This window comes from Microchirus variegatus, assembly GCF_963457635.1.
Source record: "Microchirus variegatus genome assembly, chromosome: 6".
NCBI classification, from domain to species: domain Eukaryota; kingdom Metazoa; phylum Chordata; class Actinopteri; order Pleuronectiformes; family Soleidae; genus Microchirus; species Microchirus variegatus.
This window is the reverse complement of record NC_139807.1, coordinates 18,954,859-18,974,381: the sequence shown is the minus strand read 5'-3', so window position 1 is coordinate 18,974,381 and position 19,523 is coordinate 18,954,859. Positions and strand designations below refer to the sequence as shown.

The window sequence follows — 19,523 nt, the reverse complement described above, 5'->3', positions numbered from 1 at the left end:
TACATGGCTAATGTTACATTGATTGTCAATACAGCTGGACAGAGTTGGTCCTCTGGGATTTTTACATTTGCTGTGCTCAGAGAACCATGCTGCATCCATATGGCATGATCTATCCTCCTAAACATGGATAACTGATGTCCCAAGATGCTTGATATACACTTGAGTGCATGCACACACGCACACAAAGCACTATGCACACAGATGCATGCACACATATAAATGGGGGTACAGTATATGTAAAATGAGTACAACAGCAACCAGGCGTTGGACTGTGTTCATGCACTTAGAGGTGCACACACATAACTCTCCCGCTCCATCTGTTTAATTTGTATCAAATTTTTATCTATTTGGTTAATGTTTGCTAGTCAGCAACAGGTGGAGATTGAATGTGAAAGTGTGTCTCCTTCAGAGCAGCAGCAGAGAATTGAAGAGATGACAAGGCAACAAAATCATACCATAAAAACCGTATAAATCTCCTGGCAACATGTATGATACAGAGAGATAGTTTGTGTTCCTTGAATGTTTTGCTTCCCTCTCCAGGAGAAATGTTTCCTCTTTATACAACAGAGCCACGGTTTTCTTCTCCTCTGGTTGAGACGTTTTTATAGGGGTAATGAGGCTTTTTTTAGGTTGTAATGTCCGTCATTTCGGAGCCATAGCAACAGCTCGCTCTGCTTGAGTTACTCAACTGACACACCGCATGTGTCGAAGTGGTATGAGCTACAAAAACACCAACCCATGGTCATTTTATTACCTAATACAATGCATGTCTTTCATATAGCCCCTTAAACAAGCATATACATACATTTACATACACAATTGTTATCAGTTCATGCTCAGTTTTTGGGGGCAAAGTGAAAGGAAGAAGCACAATTAAATAAATGATGAGCTGGAGAATGAGAGCAGAAGAGGATGAAACATGATGGATTAAGAGACACCCAACTAGACCCCAAGGTTACCAGTGTGAGGAAGTTACAGCTGGCTAGTTCATTCCGCTACAAGCTACAGATCTCATAATAAACATCACATGGATGGTTTGGGCTGCAGGTTGCAGATTAAGCCCGAGATGTTGGCTCTTAAAAGACTCCTCGTGGTTGCAGCCAGCCAAGAAACTGTTTATGGGGCAGCTGGTAGTGTATCAAAGCAGGTAGGAAGGGAAGGCTCTGGACACGGACAGTTTTTAAAGTGATTTACACCCCTCAATCAGTGTAATAACAATAAACTGTCAACTAACGCGCCACTTTTATTTGTAATTTATGGTTGTGCTCTCCTAATAAACCTATGTTTATTTCTCCCCTGTCCCTCCCCCTCCCTCTTCCCCCTCCTCCTACCACTGCTTTTCTCTCTCCCTGTCTCTCTGTGCAGAGCTGCCCAGCAGTCCAGGTGGACAGTTCACTTTTCGCCCACTGCCCCCGCCGCCACCGCCGCCCCACGCCTGCACTTGTGCCCGCCCGGCGCCCTACACTCAAGTCAGCCTGCAGAGGAAGACCATGCCAACGCGGTGCCAGGGCAGTCAGGGCGGCCAAGGGGCAGACAGCAGCTCGAGCACAGACCAAGCACAGCTTCACAACAGCTGGGTGCTCAACAGCAACATTCCCTTAGAGACCAGGTGAGAAAATGCCCTCTTCATGCACCAAAAGCCCTTACTTGAACTAAAAGAGGTATAATGATTCAAACAATTTGGAACAAATACAGGGCTTCATTCCAGTGCTTTTAGCTCATAGCAGCCGATATATCATTTTGTAATGAAACCCTTGAAATAAAGATTTCTTCCAGGCCACCCACCCTACTTTAACATAATGTTGATTAAAGACACTTCTTTAATCTCACAAATGAGCAAGGAAAGGATGATTTTTCCTTCTTCGTGACTCCAGAGTTGGCAGACGTTTGCAATTTATTAGGAACATCAGAGTGGAATTATTTAGAATGAATGTTGGACCAAAACTCATTTTGCGCGTGCAATGAACATTAAGTGGAACACCTCCCGGATTCTGTAGTACGAGAGTATTACAGGACTTTGCACACCATCAAAGTTATGACCAATCTCTGGAGGTTTCATTTTTTCAACACCCGCAGTGCAGGCAGATTTACCATGGGACCTGTAACTTAGTTAATACTCCCTAAAGTAGGAGTAAAACTCAGCATCCAAACGAAATTCTCCTTTGAGGAACTCATTGTGATTCCTTTCCCATTTGTTGCACCCAATCAAAAGTTTCCAAAAGCCCGGAAGACAACTCGCAGGAATTTCATCTCATCCAGCGGAATTAACATATGGTTGCTGTATAAGTAATAATTGATCAGAGAATAATTTAGGAGATCCTCATTTGTGGAGCCGCTTCCACGAAGAAGCAGCAAGGTGCATAAGAATATGTTTGCATGTCTAATGAAATCTCAGGGTAGCAGCTGAATTCTGGTATTATGAGTGAGGATGAGATTGGCACACTGCCACGGAAGAAGAAGGGTTTTTAATAAGTCATGCATTAGGACATAATTAGATCTTACCTCATTTAAAGGGAAGGAAGAATAAAATTAGATTCAGTGACAATTTAAATTAATCACTGGCCAGACATTGATATCAACATTAAAGACTTGTCAAAAGTGTGTCATAATTATATTACTTTTCTTTTGTGTGTGCGTGTGTTAAAGTAAAACCCACCATAAACAAAATGCATGCCCTTTTTTTCGAAATTGCTCAAATGCTATTTCCTGAACAAAATGAGACAAAGAGATTATGTGATTATAAAAAACAATTTCCATGGGGGGATCAATAGATTAGCTGGTGCCTTTTTGTCGCAATACGATTCTACATTTGTAACTTTATAGTCAAGTTTGATTTGATAGTGCACTATTAGTACTGAACAATAAAATGTAATCATTTCCATAGTCAACAGAACAGTGTCTCTTCATAGCATAATTCAGATGTTATTGGCTCTTTTTTGATCTGACGAGAAAAGACTCCACTGCTCCACTGTTTTGGGTTCAATCTAATATCCAAACTCTATTCATGCGTCCAGATTTACTGATAACGTAATGATTTTATAATTTATTTTTACCCCGATGCTGCTATCGGCTCAATCTCAGGCATGAGATTAAAAATGTATCAAGTATTAACAAACTTAACATGAGCGAGCATGCCAGCGGAATTATAATTGATGCTATGACCTCAATAAACAGGGCAAAAAAAATAAATATCTCATGGTGTCGAGAACGCTTCCATTTTCCTTGATGCGTATTTGATGAATCTGTATTGAAATGTATTGACATTGCGTCAGATGAGATTAAGTTTTTTTGAAGTGTGCATGGATTTCCTATTCAGCTGCATATCTGTTATGTTTCTGGGAGAAGGCAGCTCGTGTAAGTGGAAGGATGCAAATATGGATGTTCAATATATCTGACTGGATCTCACACTGTGTGTGATAAGAGGCACAACAAATGTTGGGACCGTAATAATTTGAGCAGTGCCCTGTCTCCGCCACTTGCTCTTATGAGTACGAAATGAGACTGCTCCAATCATTCATCTGCAGCTGCACACTGAAATACACGCGCGCATCATGTTCCTGTGTGTACCTGTGCACAAAGGCCTCCACCCACGCACACGTACACACTCGTCTTCATTTGCACACATACAGGTAGAGACAGCCCTTGGGCCGTAGACTCCGACCTCCTGGAGAGTGGGAACTCTCATTTTCTTCCCGTCTCGGGGGAAATCTGCCCTCCGATATGAATTCAGAGCTTGGGCGTCGCCCCTGGATATTGTCTGAGAAGATCAAAGGCAGGCAGCCAGGAAGAATAGTGAGGAATTTTTAAACGTTCCACACTAGAAGAATAGAGTTGCAAACGTGTTTGACAAATGCTTTTTTTCATCCGGTCTGGACTGCAGTCCGCCACAAGTAGAGCAATAAAAGCACCACGTTAGACTTGACCTGTGTACTGGCCTCAAAAATCTGAAAATGCCTATTTAATATCGTCCTGTGAGTGCTTGTCTTATGTGAACTCAGCTATGTTTCTTGATGTGTGTGAGGATGCGTTTGTCCTCAATTTATCTTTGGCCTTTCAGAGTTGAACTGCCATTGACCCTTAGGTGTGTGGCCGGTCCGTGCAGGTGTCCTTCGCCTGACTCACAGCCTATGGCAGACACTTGATGTGTGACTGGAGAAAGGGGGGGGGGAACAGACAGTGAAGGATGGACGTCATCTGTTTCAGCCACAGAGCGATGTTTTAGACTGACACGCATGGCGGTAACAGAGTGAGTCGTGCAAACCGTATTGATCATTCTCCAAATTAAGTCAATTAAGGAGTCTAAAACAAGATGTCAGTGTCGCTGTGATCTGATGTATTAAATGCCATTTTGTGGCATTTAATACATCAGGGGCATTCCCCCCGCAGTAAATCACCGTTTTCTTTTTCTTCTTTTCTTATGTATCCGTTATATTGCTCCAAGACATGTTGCGGTTTCACCTCATTTTAATTTCCTCTGTGTTTTGAAAAGTCGCATAAAAATAAGATATTGTCACGTTTCTAATGCAAATCACATTCTTTCACACGTTCTCTTTTAATTCGCGAGAAACAAATCCAACGATATTTTTTTTTATTCCATCATGCATCAGTAATTTCCACAACATTGTTGGAACTCTCAGCCCACCGACGCTGACGTTTGCTCTCGTTTTTTAAGCACAAATTGTGTCTTCAAGGCTGAATATGAGTTTAAATGACTTGAGAAGATGGATGTGTTTCTGTTGAGGACAAACGGACGAGGTGTAGCGCGTCCAACGTCACTGTCAGTCTGCTGTCTGGCGCTGCTTTAATGGCCTGTCCTCTGTGGGCCCTTCAGAGCCCGCGGTCCTAGCATCAGCCTATGACCTCACACCTGCCACTGCACAGACAGAATAACACTCGGGTAAGCTGCACATCTGCCCCGACGTACCACGCTCACAGCCTGTATTAATCCCTGGAGAGCACATTGTAACCTAGGGCAAACATTGCTGTCAGTGAATTCCAGGAGCTTCAAGATTTCCTTTTGTTATGGAAAATACACAGACACACATCGAGCAGAGAAAAATAAAACAATGAGTCATACCTTCTCTCTCTTTTTTTTTTTTTGCCTCTGGTTTTCTCTCCAGCCGTGCTTTGTTTCTCGGCACCAGCATTTTTGATGGAGACACTGTGGCCAGGATGGGTTGGAACTGCTTATAACTGCCAGCTCAGTTCCACTTTTCCAAATTGCACAATTTCCTTACCCCCATATTTCTGCTTCCTCTACTGACACCCTGCAACACTCGGCCTCCATTATCCAAACACAATGCAGATGAAATGCTACCTCGATTAATTGCACTTCAGTTGCGTTTCCTATCATCATCTGCCATCTAATGTGCTCTCCTCCATAATGAAAATGAACCTCATCTTCATAACGAATACAGCTGCATGACTTAAGAAGTCACTTTGATGAGTTAAAACAAAAAGGAACAGGTAAGTCATTGATCCTTGGCAGCCATCACTTTTTTATTCTCCTTCATGAGTATGCTCTGTATTAGCACAGTGGCACTTTTTTAAGTTTCTCCTCTGATGAAGAACCTGGGCTGGATATGTGATTAAGGTTTAATATTCTGTGTGTGTCTGGAGTGTGTGCTGGGTGTATTGCATTTGCAGTTTGTGGTGTGCATTTAGTGGCTGTTTTCTTTTGTTTTAACTGGTTATAGTGAATAATGTCTGTGTTTTACATTTGTCACGTGCTTTACGTAGCTCACCGACCAGAATTTATGCTGGAAGATAATATAAATTGCAAGTGGAATTGTAGTGCTTAGGGAATTTCCAGGGCTACTTTTCATCCTTGAATTCGGCTTTTTGGATTAATCTTTGATGATGCATTACTTGCGCGTTAAAGAGACCAGTTTAAAGGAAAGCACACAAATGCAGCCAAACATGTGGGATATTGTGGGTTTAACCGAATTACATAGTCCCAGACAGTACTAAGAGCTTTTTCGACAGGTTGGGTTTAGCAGGACTTCTTGCAGTGGTGAAGTGGAACAGTTTGTCCTTCGTGATTTTTGAATCTGAGCCAGCCAGTGTGCATCGTTTAAAAAAATAGCAGGCAAAGGGTCTCTTCTAAAATCTCCCACCTTGGGGGCCCTTTAAATGAGTTTCATTCAGGCGTGCTTCAGCATGAGAATGAATTCCACTGAGTGTAGATTTGCATAAATAGAATCAGAATAAGAGACTAGATAGACTACCTGAGAAAAGTCGGAAAAAAAGTCTGTGCTGTGTTTTGGTAATTGGCAAAGCATTGAACTAGTGTCCTAGATAGGCCTGCTCAGCATCTGTGGTTGTTTCCAACTTCATGCCATAATCTAGTTTAGAGGAAGTGGTCCCTGAGGTGGCAAGTAGTTTGTGGGACACAATGCGTTCCTGCTCATAAGATAAAGACAGCAATTAATTGACTGTTCCCTAAACAAGTTCCCAGAACAGCAATCATTCAGTCGCTGCTTAACAGCCGTAAACAGACATGGCAGCTCTGTCAACTTATTTTCTCACATGCCAAGCAGCACCAGCTGAGTTTATACAGCTGATGTATTAGACCAACATCTGGTATTTAAAGAGTTTAAAATGAAACAAAATCAAAAGCACAAGCCAGGGAGCGCGCAAAATGGATGAAACTGTTCACTGTACCATTTTAATAAGAGATGCAATAGTTGGCATACTATTTACAGCAAGCATTAATCTCCCGGGCCGAGGAGACTACATCATTAACCAGCGATGTAATTTACCAAAGTTATAATTATTATTTTCAGTATAGATAGCTGCAGTGTGTTATGTAATTTGAAAAGAACAGTTGCATAATCAGAGGCCTAATTTTATCTGTCGTGGTCTTAAAGCTGCAGTGCATAACTTGTAAATACCACTTTTCCAAATGCTAACTGCTGTTAGCTCCCAGTAGCCTCTGTGGCTGACGTCATTTTCTGTCCCTTAAAGCTCACATAGAGTGGTGCTGTTGCACATATATTTTAGTTATGGAGGTCTGCTTACATACATTAACTTGTTTTTTTATGGTCAAAAACCTCCTAGTTGCTGTAAACGAGCTGATAGTAATCCCTTTTTCTGACGGTGTTTCCCAGCCACGAGATTTGAGACTCAATTCTCTCACCCAGAAGACAGAGTCTTGTGATTGGCCAGTACTATTCAGCACATCCGCTCTCAGAAGCACAGCTCCCCCTCTGGAACGGTGGATGCACTGCTACTCATTATCAAAACATTGTTTTTACAATGTTTAAAAATAGCTTCGTCACGACTCCCCGCCGCAGTCCCTTTTATGACTTTGACCTGGAGTCAGAGTCAGAAGACACTGACGCTCGTGAAACACCTCCACAACGGACACTATTCTTCTTCTGTGGTTCAATGTACGCAACCGGATGTGCCCAGACTAGTGCCCGGAGCAGGAGGATCTGCTGTTCAGGAGAACCGGTGTTTATGTAACCGGACGGGGTTTTTTCAGAGATCTCGCTGAGCCTGAGATTACAATAAAACACAGCGTTCTCAGCAGTGGCTGAACTGTTTGTTTAGAAACTCCAGGGCTTTGTAAACAAGGTAAGGACGCAGATACACACTAAAAAAACAGTGTTAATTGGAACTTCCGGTCTAGGTCCGCTTTAAGTTTCCTTTTACTTTCACATTTTTTTTAATGTGGACCTAAAGAGATACTGCTAAACAGAGCGTTCTGAACAGGGCTGTTTTGACAGGGTGATTGAACTGCTGTGGTGCTTCATCCTCATGGTATTTTGACCAAAGCATGTCACAGACATGTTCATTGGGACACCAGGGAACTAGTTTAACTTTAAATCCAACATTCAGATTAATGTGTAAGATTACAGTTCACATTCAGTTCCAGGTTAGAGTGATTTGTGTTTGTTTTTTTTTTTCCCACAGGCACTTCCTGTTCAAGCAAGGCTCTGGTTCATCAGCTCTACTGTCAGGGGCGGGGCAGGGTTACCCTCTGACCTCTGGGACAGTGTACTCTCCTCCACCACGGCCGCTCCCTCGCAGCAGCGTGACTAGGCCATTGTTTACTTTCAACAAGCCTCACCGCTGCTGCAACTGGAAGTGTACAGCTCTGTCGGCTTCGCTCCTCACCCTCACCTTGGCCCTGCTGCTCACATACGTCATTGGTGAGTTGCAGTGCACGTATATAGGCTACAGCAAAAAGTTATTCTTTAGTTTTTGTTCGAAATTTTAAAACCAGGCAAATTGGGAGGTTTGTCTCATACATTCAAAAGACAATCAATAAAAGGAAAAATACAGAAACGCAAACGCAACTTCAACACATAGAGCATGTTACAAGTATCGGAGGTTAAAAAAGTAATATGCTGAAAAAAAAAACTAAAGAACAATAAAAAGAGACAGAAAAGAAAAATCAATAGAGGGGAAAACAGGACTGCTGAACATTTTAAACCCTTACTTGCTTTTGAAAGAGTTGACTTATGTAGGATTTCAACCTTGTCTAAAAATGTCTCCAAGATCGTTTTGATTGTATATCAACTTACAACAGGGTGAACAGCACCCCTGTTGAAGTCTGAACTGGTTTGCATCTCCTGGAATGAATATTGAAGATGGAATCGAGGATTAAACCACGCCCTGTGGCGTCCTGCATGCTTGCCAGAGGGGGAAAAATAACAGTGTTGTGTTTGTAGCCATTTTAGCAAGACTACACATTACCTCCTCCCCCATGACCTGAAGCTGCTGCCAACTAATAGTAACCACGACAACAAATGATGTGGTCAACACATGGACCGAACTCAAACCCCATCCTGCTTCCAGTGTGGAAATATTATTTGCATTGTCGACAAGAAAACCACAGTGCGTGAAAGATGTTATGTGCGTGTATCAAAGCGATGTCCAGATGCATCATAAGGACGTAACTACAAAAACATCTTTGTTAACACAGGCAACTCTTTTAGTCCTCATTTGGAGAAAAACTTCCTCAAAATTCATCTTGCGCTAAATCGATAACTACCGCTACATGCGACCTTATTCAGTGGTGGAAAACCCTGGATTTAAGCATTTAATTAACGTACTAGAACCACGCTACGAAATGCCAAGCAGGTCACTCCTTACCTTCCATGTATGATAATGTTATTGGAGGTCAGTGCAGATTTAGTGACCTTAACAACAAATTGCTGGACCTTCAGAGCAACACAGAGCTACATGACTCTCATACTAGTTTACTAGTGCAAACCAATTTTAACTAAGTGTACAGTTAGTTTCCAATTGACTGGTTATTGTTACATTCATTGTAATACATTATTTAAATTTGACAATATGCCCTAAATTAGAATTTTGTAGTTTTTGTAGTTTTTGTATCATGGACCCAAAACCATGTACCAGGAAAATAATCTTGGAGACAAGATTTTAAAGTCATGTGACCCTGCTTTTAACTCAAAAGTTAAAATTAGCACAAAACTGATTATAATGTGGTGGACAAATGCAATAAAGCTCTTTCTTTCTCTCACACACGCACCCATGTACACAAATGCACGCAGGTGTACACACACGCACACACACATACACACATACACACACACACACATTTCCTGTTTAATTTTATAGCGAGAGCTTCACTGTCCGATTCAATTATTTTTTTTTCCATTTGTTTGAAAGTGACGTCTTATTAATAATAACAATTATCACAAATATAATATATAATGAATCATAATAATTATGAGAAAATATAATTGCCTCAGTTTTCATTTTAGTTTTATCACACCTGTGCAAAATTCATTACAACAATCATTTATCCGTGCCTTTGGCCTTATCTTTTTCTTTTTTGCTCATAAACTAAACTGAACTAATGTTGAAAAAATACTATAAAATAATATTTACTCCACCAAATACAAGAACATAGGATGGCTTTATTCATTGTGAAGCTCTTAAGCTGGATCTTAAGTTATTTATAGTAAACATTTACAGACCGTACTTTGGTTCATGACTTATTTTCCCCTAAATAATGAGTTTCTTTATATTGTAGTTTTGTTTGTGTGTATATATATTTGAGCCACTCATGAATGCAGATGTACTGCATTTCAGCTTTTATGACTGATACTAACTTGGATAAAATGATGACAAAAAAGAAATTGCCACTGGGCTGAACTGGGCATTTTTTAAAAACTGATTGGCTTGGTTTGTGCAGCTATTCTTCTTAGGACACTGCATTGGTTTCTTTTAATTTGAACAGCCTAAAAAAAGCATGATCCCTGACCAGTTAATGGCTAACCCTAATGTTATCTCACCACAATTCAAATCTTAGCCTTAAACTTAACAATTTCCTCGGAAATGGGGATCTGCCTCATTAGAACCAGGTCAAGGTCAGTGTTCATGCCAGAACACGCGTAGATGCGAGCGCATTGTCAGGGACCAAAGCAGGTGAACGTCACTGTTCATCAGTGTTTGTACAGAATATTAACGTCAACGCTCTGCTATCAAACACCTGTTCAACAAACTTGTAGAGAGGCAACGTTGTCACCATTTTACATAAACACAGCACTAGTTTCCTGTCCCCTCTCCACCTTCCCCCCCACTTTCTCTACCAGCAGCACCTGTAGCCTCACAGCAGGAGTCTGCTCTTCTGTCTCTCTAAACTTCAGCCAGGAATATTCATTCATTCATTCAATGAGGGGGGTGTTGGTGCCAATTCCAGCTGACATACAGCGAAAGGGGAAGGTGGGGATCTCCAGTCCATCACAGGGCCACGTATGGCGCTTTTTCACGTCACAGTTCCAGCACGACTCGGCTCAGCACAGCTCAACACTCATTGTTGTTGTTTTGCTTTTCAATTAGCGATAGTCCCTGGTACCTGGTTCCTTTTAGTACCTGATCTGGCGAGGTTCCAAGTGAGCTGAGTCCAGGAGGAGGAGGTTAGAGTCATGCTGGAATTGTATAGTGGAAAGGCACGGATAGAGACAAAACAACCATTCACTCTCACACCCCATCAAACCAGTGTCCAATTTGTCTAATCCACAAATCTGTATGTTTTTGGACTGTCGGAGGAAACAGACCCAGGAGAAAACCCCTTGCATGCACAGGGAGAACATGCAAACTCCATGCTCCAACATTAATTATTTTATTAATAATAATAATAATAATAATAATACTAATAATAATAATAATAATGTATTTTTCTTTACTTTTTCTGCACTATATATTTTGGCAAATACAAGTATTGGATCAGAACTCTGTATTAAGTTGAGCAGATCCTCAAACTCAGATTGGGGGCCAAAAAAATCATATAGAAAATTAATGATATGAATCTTTAAAATCAACAAAGTTTTGGGAGTGGTGCTACAGTCTGGAAGATCATCAGCAGTTTGTCAAAGTCAAATCCAAAATGTATTAATCGATCCTCTTTGATTGCACCAATTCCCTGTGAATCCTCAACCTTGGCTCAACCTGCCACCACGGCACAGCGTCTCCCCTCCGCCAACAGATAACCCCACCCTGCACCCAGCCAGTTCATTTGCCTCCTGTGGTGGTGCTCAAGGTCGTGACGGAGCAGGCGGGGGTCCGCATTAATCACACACACACACATTTACATACACATACACATACACTGGTGAATCCATGCAGATTAATCCCCAGGCTGAACCATGCTTTTCCATTAATGTCCCAGCCCCGGTAATTAGTGCATTAGTGAGGAGTGTGAGTGATGACTTGGAGACGACATCACCTTTTAATTGGTGTCATGCTCCACTCCTGCTTGGCAATGATTGATCTTCATGTTGACATCACCATGGCAACTGAACCAAGATGTATGGGATGTAAGACGAGATGATGTGTTAGAGCCTGTACATCAAAGATATTCAAATAGCCAGATCAAAGTGGTCGTGGACTTAATGTCTTTGTCTGGGGGGAGAGGTTGAGACACAGGCCGCCAGATGATTAGGTTCTCACATTACATAATGATTCAGTAATTTTAATGAATTAATTAAGAGCCTCTGTCAGACCAGGGAAAAAAAAAAACTCCCCCTCTGTAGTATCACGTATAGTCTCATCTTCCTCAAATAATAACAATGCTGGCTTTTGCTCTTTATATTGATTTTGAGTCTGACTCTCATTAAATCATGCTCTTAATGAAGACGCATTATTATGATAAGTAATGCAATTTATTTTATTTTTTTGGTATGATAATGAATTTGACTTTATTGGAAAATATAATCAGCTCAGCTTGATTGTTCTACTGTCCCAGGAGTTGTTGTACACGTTTATTTATTTTTCTCTTAAACTGAAAGAAGGAACAACAGATTTTTCAGCAAAAAAATATGTATATGTATATGTATATATAGCATTATGAGGTCATTATTGCTACATTTTTCTAGATTATTGGTCAGACCAAAAACTCTTGTACCTAACCTACCCTAAATAAACCTTTTACCATTTCCTGCCATGAACTTAAAGGTGCCATATCTAAGAATGTGGCCAAAAACGGTTACTACACTCAAATTCAAAGTACCATGGTCTTTTAGGTTTCGTTTTTTGACGTCATTGGCAGCTGACGTAACGTGGTTGCTCGGCAGCTGAGACTCTACTGACTGCAATGATTGGTAGACGGCGGTAGGTGGCGCCACATGCCAAAAGATAAAAAAAAAAAAACATGATTTGCAGTCTGCAAAATGTTTTTTTTAATGCAAGTATTTTGGCTGTACTGAGTTCAGTTTGTTATATGAACATTATTCCTGAGTCTCTGTGACATATTAGGAGGATTTTATGGCCAGTTGCTTTAGATTTATTACATAATGCACCTTTAATCATGAATGGAAATAAAAAAGTAAGTTTGAAAATATTCATTAGTCACAGTCCTGTATTCAAGTTGTCATATTCACCAATGTTGTCCCCCCAAATATAGTTTGTATTGTCTGTCAGTTTTATAATGGAGATACTGCTGATTGAATTATTATTTTTTTTTTTCAAAAAAGGACAAATTCCTGAACACTCGTGCCAAACAGGAGTCAAACATTTCAGATTTTTTTGGAGGCGGCCCCAACCCCGCTGGTAAAAATCATCCAAATGCAGCTGGTACATTTGGCTGAGTCTTCATCTTTTCATATGATGCTTTTCAAATGATGCCGAGCCAAACTTTGCAAAGCTTGCAGCAGCGATCCACGGTTCACTGTGTCGAAGAGCTCGTAACTGATCTGACATGCAAAGTGGAGGGGCACAGACTGATCGTTGTTGTAACAGTGAGGCCTTGAACACTTGATCTCGCTCTCCATAATTTACCGAACAGCTTTGACAGCGGTGATTTGTAGCAAATCCTCACTTTTAGACAGCTTGGCACCACTTCTTAATACCCACCTCACTCTTTATTGCCAGTCATCACCGCTGCTTCTTTTCAAGTTATGGCGCCTGTTTATTAATTTGGGGCTAAAAAAAAAATGAACACAGCTAATAATGAGGCAATAATATTATGTCTGAAATTAAGGTTTCCAATTAACACAACAATGGCACGATGCATGATTGCAGAGATAATGCTTTCCCTGATGATTGCAGTGTATACCCTCTGCTGTGATTAGCTAAGGCAGGTCTCCTCTCTGTTTTACTGCCCTCTTTCCCCTCCTTCCATACCCCCTGGTGTTGCAGGGGCTGTGAATAGCTTTGTTAATTTGTTTATCTCCCAATGTACCCCTCCCTCCTGCAGTTGTGGCTTGTTATTAAGCACAACACGGCCATCAGATATGAGGAGCGGGCATTATGATAGCAAACAGGGCATTTAAGGAGAGATAGAGGACAGATTAAGATTGCATCTGTAATCTTCAATAATATCGCTGCAGACAATGCTACCAGTTACTCATTTTCCCTTTTAAACCTCATTTAAGTTCTGCTTCTGTTGAACCTACTAACTATTGCACTATCAGGCTGTCAAAAAAGCTAATGCGAGTATTTTCCGCGTTAATGAATGTCATGCTGTTTTTAGCAGTTTACAATCCATGGTTGCTGAATCCAATATGAGGAAAAGTGGGATGTGACAGTCAGGAAAGATAATCATCTCCATGGCAACAGGGTGAAGCTTCTGACGCAAGTGAAATGAGCAAGTCAGCAGCACCCTGCAATCAAATAATCACCTCCAAATCACATTTCATTCACGTTATACACAAACACGCACACACACGCACGCGCGGGGACTGTGCGCACTTTAAGCAAAGATTTTCTTTATCGTGCTGATGTGCAGCACACGATGCTCCAGGGGACCTGGTGCTTCCATAAAGAGCCAAATGACTCGTTAGCGGTGTTAAATTCATTTCTATCATGCTTTTTCCTCCAGTAAATCCACTTTCACAGTGAGATGGTAATTCAAAGAATCTACCATTAATCACAGGGGTCAAACTCTGTACAGTCATTTATGGAACTGTACTAAAAAAGAAAAAAAGGTTGTTTTTGGTTTTAGGGGAGCCACAACAAATTATTACTTCAATTATCAACAAACGAACAGCACATTTTCTTGGTTATCCCGGCCCTAAGGTAATGTTTGCTGATTATAGCTTATCAACAATTAAGGGTTGTTCTGCGCTGTGCTGTTGTTGACCACCCTGGCTAACAATCTGAAAAATTGCAACTGGGGGCTGAGGAGCATATTATGCATACTGTAATACATGATATATCATGCCAATAGGACATTTACCCCGACACACTTTGAAATTTAATGACAACATGCTATAATTCTTCTTCAACTGACTGTCTACTACAAATGTTCAAACTGAGGTTATGTTCTGACCATGGAACATTGATATTACCCAGGGCTCTTTTTGGTTTGTTTGCTTTTAATTTTAGCCCTCCATTATCTGTGAGACACATTTAAAAAAAGGACTGGTGCAGCATTGTTTTTGTGAGAGTAAAACTGTGTGACCACAGATGGCAGAAGTGTAACAATTTCCCTCCCTCCCTCCTTCAGCTGCTGACACAAGAGGTTAGGGTGTTAACAATCTGCTCCATACTATCAGCGGATTCACGCGAGCCAATCAGAGTGCTCCTAATTATATCAGGCTGTATTTGATGTGAAAACGCCATTTAAAGACTGCAAAGGGGATGTTTTTCTCCAACAGTATTAATATTATTGCCCCAAAATTGCATGCGTTTGTTTTGTTTTTCCTCGAGAACAGTTACACTTAGTAATAGATCTTTTCTTTCTCTTAAAGTGAAATGTAAATTTGCAAGGAGGAGGTGTTAAAACCAATGAACCCTCCTAATATGACGCAAATGGTTCAGCTCACACCTGCAAGGATGTTTGGCTTGACTAATCTAAATGTGCTAACAATGTGATGTCGCATTTCAGTTACTTCATTGTGTTTGCAAAGAACTATTTTAAAGTGTGCCAACAGCTTCAAAGAAAAAAAAAGAAAAAGCGCACAACTATTAGCTTTTATAGTTACTTGTGAATACAGCAGAGGAAGCACTTCAGAGGGTGAAGCATTGCGACCAATGTCCCAGCATCTTTGTGGTCCATCACACTTGCTCGCACAGATGCAGCTCATTTATGTTTCAGGCTTAATGGACTAATACCGGTCGATTGATTAAACCTGGCTCTCATCTTACATAACCAGCATCTGTTATGTCAACTGGAAAGCTGGCGTTAATGAAAGCAGCTCACGAAATTAGCTGATGCCTGCACAGTAAATAAATATATGAACAAATAGTTGTTTGGGACATTTGCCAGCTCAACATATATATATATATATATATATATATATATATATATATATATATATATATATATATGTATATATGTATATATATATGTATGTATATATATATATATATATATATATATATATATATATATATGTATGTATATATATATATATAACTTTAAGACAAGTCGACAGTGTCTTTTGACACATTACCAGCTGAAAAAGAAAAATTTAACAGCTAATAAAAACAGACTGTGTGTCATATATCAGTTTTAATGGTTTTTGTCCTCTAGAAAATTGTTATAAAAGTATCTTTATTGTCATTATATTGAGGGTTTCAATAGTTTGTACATGTACTGGGGGAAGAAGCCGTTTTTCATTCATTAAAAAAAAGAGGAAAAAAAACACAGATTTGAGATAAGTGCCACAGAAACCAACTTTCTGAGTCATGGTCTTATTTTCAGAAAACAATATTTCTGGCTGGCACAAACTGTGGTGGACAACTGAGGCACATGATGGAACTTTTGTCAATTTATTGTCTCTATAAATCAAATCGGTCTAAGGCTGGTAATAATGCAGCTCCTTTTTCAGTATCAGTGCTCCAGGCTCACTCATCACTGTTTAAAAGCAAACACAACTAAAACAGGAACTTGAACAAAGAAACTTTCCTCACTGTTGAGGTAATTGTGTTGCCAGAGAAAAAGCCGCCTTTACTGTTGGCAAAGCCAAGGCCAGTCCCTTTTAACAGCAGTCATTAAGAACTAGACAGGACTTTTACTATTGTGGGCAATTGTTACTTGACTTGATAAATGCGATTTTATGTCATTGTATGACCAAAATCCAATTAAAAAGAATGTAGGTTGCTCACACACAAAAAAAATCACTTGTAGGAGAAGTTGACAATTTTTTCCTGAACATTAATAAAAAATGTCTTTCAGAGAGTTTAGAGAGAGAGTTTTCCATATCTACAAAGCACCTATGGAAATATCTCTACAAAAGCAGTGGAAAGACTCCTTGGACTCATTTTTCAGTGTAGCAGTGTAAAGGGCAAAGGAGCAAAGATTTTAAACAAATCCACGTGGAGCCAAAGACATGCCCAAAAGTTAAAAAAAAGATAGTTTGACTAAATTGGGAGAAAAAAAAAGCTCAAATGTGCTGAGTCACTCTGCAGAGGCTCTTCTACTTCTGTTCACCCTGAACTGCACCCCATATGCAATCAGACAGCACAAACCGCAGGCCATCGCACAGCATATTGTACAGCTATACTGTCCTTCAAGATAGTTGTACGGAGTGAGGGAAAAAAAAGACTTAAGGAAGTTTGGAAACATTGAGTCACATCTGGTCCAGCAGCTATAGGTGGGTGGTGTAGAGCAGTGATTCTCAACCTCTGGGATCATTTCTGGATATTGGTAAAAAAAAAAAAGATTCAGAATTATATTAAACTGTCTGAACCAGTAACCGAGCGAGTTTGTGAGCGAGTCAAAGTGTGTGTTCTCGTGAGTCTCGTGAGGTGTTTGGACAAAACAAAATAATGAATTACTTTGGTTTTGTGAAATTGGCTTCATGCACAAAATGTAAGCCCTCCTTAGAGATCGCTTCCCAAGGAAAGCATTCCAGCTCAAGGCCGACAAGAACCAGAACCGGTCTTTTAAAGTGGATCTGTGTTTGTCAGGGTAACAAAATGTGTCATTAACAGCTGGGGCTCACAACAACATAAAGCAGAGATATTGGTCCAAGTTTCTGCAATACATATTTATATGACTGCAGGAGGAATGTCATGGCATTCATTTTGTTTTAATATAGTACAATGGGTTGTTTCCCCGACGTGCTGTTGTATGTTCACTGCTCGTTTTCACTTATTGCAGACATGTGAAGTGTAAATGACGTTAATAAACACCAATTTAAAATAGAAATATACCAGACAAAGTGTTAGAAGCAGACTGATGATCGTTTTAAAATATGTTATATTCCAATAGTGCAGGGAAAAAGAAAAAAAAGAAATTAATTGAAAGCATGTGTTCCTTCATAAAGTTAGAAAGCACCATAAAAACAGTCAAAGTTGAGCACAATTAAAATATAAAGGGAAGAATTATGGAGACTATAGTACAGAGAAATATCCAATATTGCTACTTCACAGCTGATCTGACTGCCACTGCGTGGATTCGTGATGCACAGTAGCACAACAGTCTGTCCCAAACCTGACAGATTTGTTAAGAAAAAATCCCGGGTTTTACAGCACCCGTGCATAAAGAAATAACGATTGCAAATTAATTAGCACTTAGGAAGGATACCTATGATGCCGTGTGGACTGCAGTGCATTCATTAGCGGATTGCAGCACTGTACAGTAATGACCTCAGTTGCGTGATGAGTCTGACGTCACAGGAGTGGAGATTGCAGTCTGTTCTGATAGCAGGTGGTGGGCTGGGAACCAGAAATTGTGTAAAGAGTTGAAGTCAGAGACATTTTTCGGGCAGATGCTGAGTCGGTCCAGTCTTAATGAAACGATGACTTTATCCCAAAGGGGAGTTTTAGAACAGGTGGTCACCTGTTTGTCTGGGATCAGCTGTGATCCCTTTCATTGTGCAGCTCTGTTGCGGAGGGCGCCTGGCAACCAATTATCTACTCAGCAATGCTGAGTGGGTTAGATGGCTGTTCCAACCTTTTTTTTTCCAATAGGGCCTGGGAACAAGAACTGTCTCTATTAGGAATGTTCCTACTCAGTGCAGTTCAGTTAGACAGAAAATCACTGTCACACACTTATAACAACTCAACTACTCACACAACTGGTGTTTTTTTTTTTGCACCGACATATGTTTGTCCTTATGGTTTGAGTCACGATGCATGTGCTTGCATTTGTACATGTGTCTGCAATAAGGGCTCACTTGTTTCAGCTTCTTTTTCAAACACTCACTGTTCCATTGTGGTTTCTTCACTTTTAAAATGTTGCTTGTTGCTTTTATTAGACACCTGTGATAAGTTTTCCCTCTGCATGGAAATGTATTGGGAAACTCCTGCTCTTCTCCTTCTGCAAATTGATTTAAAAAAATATATATATATATATTTCCATACCTTTGTAACTGAGTGTGTATGTAGTGTACATGAAAGTGTGTGTGTGTGTGTGTACGTGTGCTCACCCGAGCTTCTTTCAGCAAGCTGCTTCATGCCTCATTGGGGTCTGTATTGATTGGTCCAGTTTCTCTTTGTTTTCATTCTTCTGTTTGGGTCGACTGATGCAGCTCTAAGAAACCTACTGGCCTTTGTTAAAAATGCCCCAACAGCTCCGAAAGCCTTTGGTAAAATTGCTTTAAATGGCTGGAAAGACTGTGGTCAGAAAGCTCTGAATGGCGAGAGAGCCCTTTGCTCAAATGTCTTCAGAAGGTCACAGAGGGTGCAATGAAATAGCCTCAAAAGTCCAAATAATTTGCTGCTACATGCTCACACACGCGCACACACACACACACTATTCACATTGTTTCTGTTCTCTCTCACCCTCTGTGGCACTCACGCACCAACACGCACAACAGTCTCACAGGGATTGAGCGACGTGTGACTGTGAGCGTCAGTTGTGAGTCCCTGTGTTTCAGCTCTCATGTGGTGGCAGCCGGAGGGGAATCTAACATGGCGCCGATCCCCTGCTCATTGAACACTATTCTGTCTGTTGTAACATGACTCAGCTTTCAGAAAGGGGCCATATCTGTAAGACAGTGAGTAGGAGACATAGAGAGACTGGAAGGGAGGGATTGTGACAGAAAGAGAGAGGGGGCGTGTTTAGAAATGAAACAACAGTGGAACGTGTGAAGCTCAAAACTGCGATCTGTTAGACTTGTTATGACACTGATGGCGAGATTTACTTGTAAATA

General features: G+C 40.6%; 1 protein-coding gene across 1 annotated transcript in view; it reads left to right on the top strand.

The window, feature by feature from the left end:
• tenm1 (teneurin transmembrane protein 1) overlaps nt 1-19,523 on the top strand; it is a gene marked incomplete at both ends in the record, with an annotated part of 169,477 nt that overhangs the window by 45,433 nt on the left and 104,521 nt on the right. Inside the window, 2 exons of the mRNA XM_083891824.1 lie at nt 1,366-1,609; nt 7,918-8,156. Of these exons, the coding sequence (XP_083747950.1) occupies nt 1,366-1,609; nt 7,918-8,156 (483 nt within the window). The remainder of the gene's footprint in view (nt 1-1,365; nt 1,610-7,917; nt 8,157-19,523) is intronic.